Here is a 5,000-nt window from a genome sequence, read left to right on the forward strand (position 1 = left end):
TGAAACAAAAACAGAAAATTGGACGTTCAAACCATTGAGGATATTCTTTGTTGCTGTGAGGCAACTGCTGAACTACTTTGTTCCTGAAGTATTATAGGCTGTCAACTCTGTGAAAAAGGACCCAGAACCAAGAAGAGGTCTCGCTATCTGTAACTGTCTATCTGTGTTAAATCGGACACCTTCCATCAAACAGCGACAGTACATTAGCTCTGTACTGACCGTACAGAGGAGGTCGGCTCAGTGATCTGTCTCTGGACCCTGTCCCTGGCCAGAGTGTGGACCTGGTTTTTCTCCACCTTGGTCTGGGTCTCCAGCGGGATGTCAGGCGACGTGTGGCTTATCTTCAGGCCAGACTCGGGGACAGCCACAGCCGTGAAGGGTCCCGAAGGTTCCTTCACGCAGCCGTCCTCGCTGTACTCCCGTTCCTCCCCGTCCACCTGTGCAGGTGTTTATAGGAATGTTATCTCGGGACGGGATTAGTAGACCTTGAAGACTTCATTTTATATTAAACATTTAAACTCAAAATACATGGACGCTAATTCACGTTTTTTCATGAAACATGTTTTTAAAAATCATCTTGACTTGGTTGTCATATTCTACTTTTTGGTAGTGATTTGTCAATCAGCAGGTAAGCCCCGCCCCCTAAAGCATCCCCTGCTTTCTGGTCTGGTGGACTCTAAATGGACCATAATGTACTAAATGAACATCATGCTGGATTGAAGAAGACTTGAAACTAGAGATTGAGACCATAAACTCATGTTTAAAATGTTTACTGAGATAATACATCGTGAGAGAAGTAGGACCATTTTCTCATAGACTTCTATACAACCAGAGAGGAGTCGCCCCCTGGTGGCCAGCAGAGAGAAGTAGGACCATTTTCTCATAGACTTCTATACAACCAGAGAGGAGTCGCCCCCTGGTGGCCAGCAGAGAGAAGTAGGACCATTTTCTCATAGACTTCTATACAACCAGAGAGGAGTCGCCCCCTGGTGGCCAGCAGAGAGAAGTAAGACCATTTTCTCATAGACTTCTATACAACCAGAGAGGAGTCGCCCCCTGGTGGCCAGCAGAGAGAAGTAGGACCATTTTCTCATAGACTTCTATACAACCAGAGAGGAGTCGCCCCCTGGTGGCCAGCAGAGAGAAGTAGGACCATTTTCTCATAGACTTCTATACAACCAGAGAGGAGTCGCCCCCTGGTGGCCAGCAGAGAGAAGTAAGACCATTTTCTCATAGACTTCTATACAACCAGAGAGGAGTCGCCCCCTGGTGGCCAGCAGAGAGAAGTAGGACCATTTTCTCATAGACTTCTATACAACCAGAGAGGAGTCGCCCCCTGGTGGCCAGCAGAGAGAAGTAGGACCCCCCCCCCCCCTTACCTCTGTGAGGACGGGCTGTTGGTCTCCTCCCAGGAAGTGCGCCCCCTTGAGGACATCTGGGAGGAAGCGGCCGCTCAGTGGCACCCAGCATAACTTCCAGGAGACAAAGAGGGAGACGCTGAAGAGAGCCAGACCACAGGTGGTCACCAGCAGTGACAACAGGCTCACCGATACATCTAGAGATGGAGGGGGGAGGACTCAATGAACAGTGACCACAGCTTGGCAAGTGAATTCAACGCTGGCATGGACCGACCTGACTCCCTCGGGAGGACAGACTGTGTTTATTCGCAACGCTCAATGAGAAGGAGAAAAAAAATCACATTTTCTCACTGCAGAACGTAAGTGAATTTAATTTCAGTCATTTGATGGACGTGTCCCAGAATGTTGTGAACATGATGAACAAACCATGAAAACTTGTCTGCTTCATCACTATTCCTGGTATTTTGTTATGGCGAGGGGGCGGGGCATTTCTGACAAACACAAGAGGTCAACCAATCACAACAGAGTGGGCAGAATGGGGCTTTTTGGGAGGGAGGGGCAGCAGCTCAGAGAGGCTGAGAAGAGCTGCTCCAGCACAGCCTGATGGGAATAATATAGCGGTTTTTTTTAAAGCATTCAAACGTGTTTGAGTATGAACCTGAAAAACAAATATGAACCAAAATAATAGCAGAATAAGTCATTCTTTAAGAATCTCTATATTGTAAAAACAGCCAATCTTGTCGCCTTCGCCGACACAGAGATGAATCTGTTTTAAATTAAGACTGAACCACTTCTTCACAGCAACTTTAAAAGTATTATTTCTATAAAACATCGATCTTATCTGTGCTTGTTTCCATGTTCTTCCACTCTCTTTTTCGAGCTATAGATCCCAGCTCAATCCCAAAGAAAAGAAGAACTCCGTGTTCCTTTCTCATCACTTTCTTCTCCAGCTTCCTTCTTCTTCTGTCGCTCGTCGCTCTGAATCAGACTCAACAGAGAGAAAAGAACGTCTGAAGTAGTTTTCCCTTCCTGAGTGTCCTTGTGTGCTACGAAGCCCTGCAGACTCACCGATACGCTGCCGAGGTGCGTTCCTCACGCGTGATGTCGTGTCACATTATCAACACTAAGCTCTGTTTTAACAGCTCGTAGATGTCATGTTTATATTGCACTGCAAAATTTATTTAACAGCGTTTGATTTTATTATTTGACCGGCCTGCTACGAGCAGCTGAAAGCCTCGGTTAATGGGACGGCGGAGAGCGCTCAGGCACTCTGTGAGATATGTGCATGAGCTCATTTATGGATGCAATTAGAGTCCTCCAGTTCCAAAGGAAATCATTTTCCTTCATTATGAAACAACGGAGGGACCAGATTCACTTGGAAACTCAATAAAGCAGAAAACTGTACAAACATTTTATCTTCAGTTTCTTCCTCAATGTTTCTCTCTAAAGTCTCTTTGTTGTTTTCTGGACGGGTTTCTAGATGCATCTCCCGGGTGTTTCACAACCAGTGAAGGAAGTGACCATATTTGGACTGTGGAGGAGCGACGGGTGGATCTGGTGAACACTACCTTACTGGATCTGGATCCATGTGGATTCTGGTGTGAAGCTGCTAACAAAGTTAGCTTTGTGATTCAAGGTTCAACTTTACAGCTAAGTGTTAAAGTCATCTTAGCTAACTAGCATTGGTAGCGACCTGTCAATCAGCAGGTAAGCCCCGCCCCTAAAGTATCCCCTGCTTTCTGGTCTGGTGGACTCTAAATGGACCATAATGTACTAAATGAACATCATGCTGGATTGAGAGCGAGGGACAATAGAAATATATCACACTCAAAAGTACTTGATTTCATAAAAACGTAGAGCACTTGTCGGCTCCTCCACGTGAACCTGGTTTCTGTCCGAGACGGAGCTAGATAAATATTGGAAACACCATTATCTGCTAAGTTAGCGTTGTGCGGCTTCGTGCGGCTAACGAGCCTCTTGTTGGAGCAGCAGGGCGTCGCCGACGTTCCCGGACCCTCGCAGGAAGCAATCAAGGCCCCGCCGCCCAACGCCGTTCATCTGGAGGAGCTTAATTGGATTCAGGAGCTTCGATAATCAACAAGCCGGAGGAAGTTGACGAATATAATTAGAAACTAAAAGGCTGTAGAGGTTTTGATTAGTGTGGTTGTGATTGGCTGCTGCTGTAGGAGGAATCACACCGACATTAGAGGTGTTCCTGCTGATTCCTCATTCAGGGACGAAAACACGTCACCGTCGATTTAAAAGCAAAAATGGTACCTTATCGTGATCATTTTAACAGATACCGTTGCAATGTAAGTTGTGATATTTTTACAGGAATCTGTAGCAGACAAAGAGAATATCATGAGTACGTCTTTGATATGAAGAACGATTTGCTCCGACGATGTGAAGGTTTTTTTGCGTCTTTGATAAAAAAAACTGTGGGTTAATCATTCAGCCCTACTTGAGCATCATTCTGACGACCTTTTTGACTGCTTTGAAACATCGTTGAAAGAGTTTGGAATCTTTTTAGACTTTCCAAAACCAACAACAGAAGATTAGCTGCAAACTTTAAGCATGGTAGCTCCGACAATGTTGCTGCGTTTCTAAAGCCGAGGAGCGTTTCTTACGTTAACTTGTGGGTTTAAGACACCGAAACGAATCCTAAGATCGTAGATCGTGATCTGACGATTAAATCTGCATCAATGCCACGTTTCCAGTTTGAGAACAACGTTGCATTCCATCTCATTTTAATCAACAATAAGACGCTTGTTCACAAATATTATCAATATATGTATTATAAATAACCATGTCATCGTGTTCAAATTCACGGAACAAACCTCAACATTTCAAACTCGGGAATGAAAAACATCCTTAAATGACGCACTATTTCTGGGCCTTCCCACGGGATCACGATGTTTGTTTTCTGACGTGCTCTCACACTAACACATGCAGACACGCTGTCACCACCGTCTCCTGTTCAGGGCGAGGAAGGAGGGTTTATTCATTAACCTGTGTGTGTGTGTGTGTGTGTGTGTGTGTGTGTGTGTGTGTGTGTGTGTGTGTGTGTGTGTGTGTGTGTGTGTGACATCTTTATTCAGAGTGTCGGCGGCTTTAGAACCGTCTAACCTTCGGCATCGTCTCTTTTCTTAAACATTCGTACTTTAATTTTCCCTCAACATCCGAAGTCATCCAGTCCGTTAATCCAGATGTTCCCCAGGATTTAGTCCAGATCTTAAATGACCTCAAAGCCCATATGAACCACACGAAGCCTGGAAACACCCCCAGTACTTCCTCTACATCTCTATGATGCTTCCTGGACAACGCTGATCCGAATGTCGTCACTAGAGTCGATAGAAGCGACAATCGAAAAGTTTGGAAAAGTTTGACGTTAAAGCTCACAAGAACGGCCGTTATTGTTCGTACACAACTATGGGTCGTTTCATGGAAACATCTGTGTTATTATATCACCTTTTATAAAAACCCTCCATCACTGTTTGTGTGCTGCAGGTTTGTTAAATATGAATTCCTCATAAACACAGTGTGTGTGTGTGTGTGTGTGTGTGTGTGTGTGTGTGTGTGTGTGTGTGTGTGTGTGTGTGTGTGTGTGTGTGTGTGTTATTATTAGCTCCATACATCATAATA

The 5,000-nt window shown here is 45.0% G+C and overlaps 1 protein-coding gene across 4 annotated transcripts in view; it reads right to left on the reverse strand.

The window, feature by feature from the left end:
- Window positions 1-5,000, reverse strand: part of syt9b (synaptotagmin IXb) — a 24,367-nt gene that overhangs the window by 15,122 nt on the left and 4,245 nt on the right. For all 4 annotated transcript variants that reach the window (XR_014597719.1, XR_014597720.1, XR_014597721.1 and 1 more), the window contains exons 2-3: window positions 1,380-1,555; window positions 220-437 (exon numbers count right to left, since the gene is read on the reverse strand). Coding sequence is in view for 1 of the 4 variants with exons in the window: in XM_084017373.1 (XP_083873499.1) it covers window positions 220-437; window positions 1,380-1,555 (394 nt within the window). In the remaining 3 variants the exon portion in view is untranslated. The remainder of the gene's footprint in view (window positions 1-219; window positions 438-1,379; window positions 1,556-5,000) is intronic.

This window comes from Eutrigla gurnardus (genome assembly GCF_963514095.1).
Source record: "Eutrigla gurnardus genome assembly, chromosome: 9".
Lineage (NCBI taxonomy): Eukaryota > Metazoa > Chordata > Actinopteri > Perciformes > Triglidae > Eutrigla > Eutrigla gurnardus.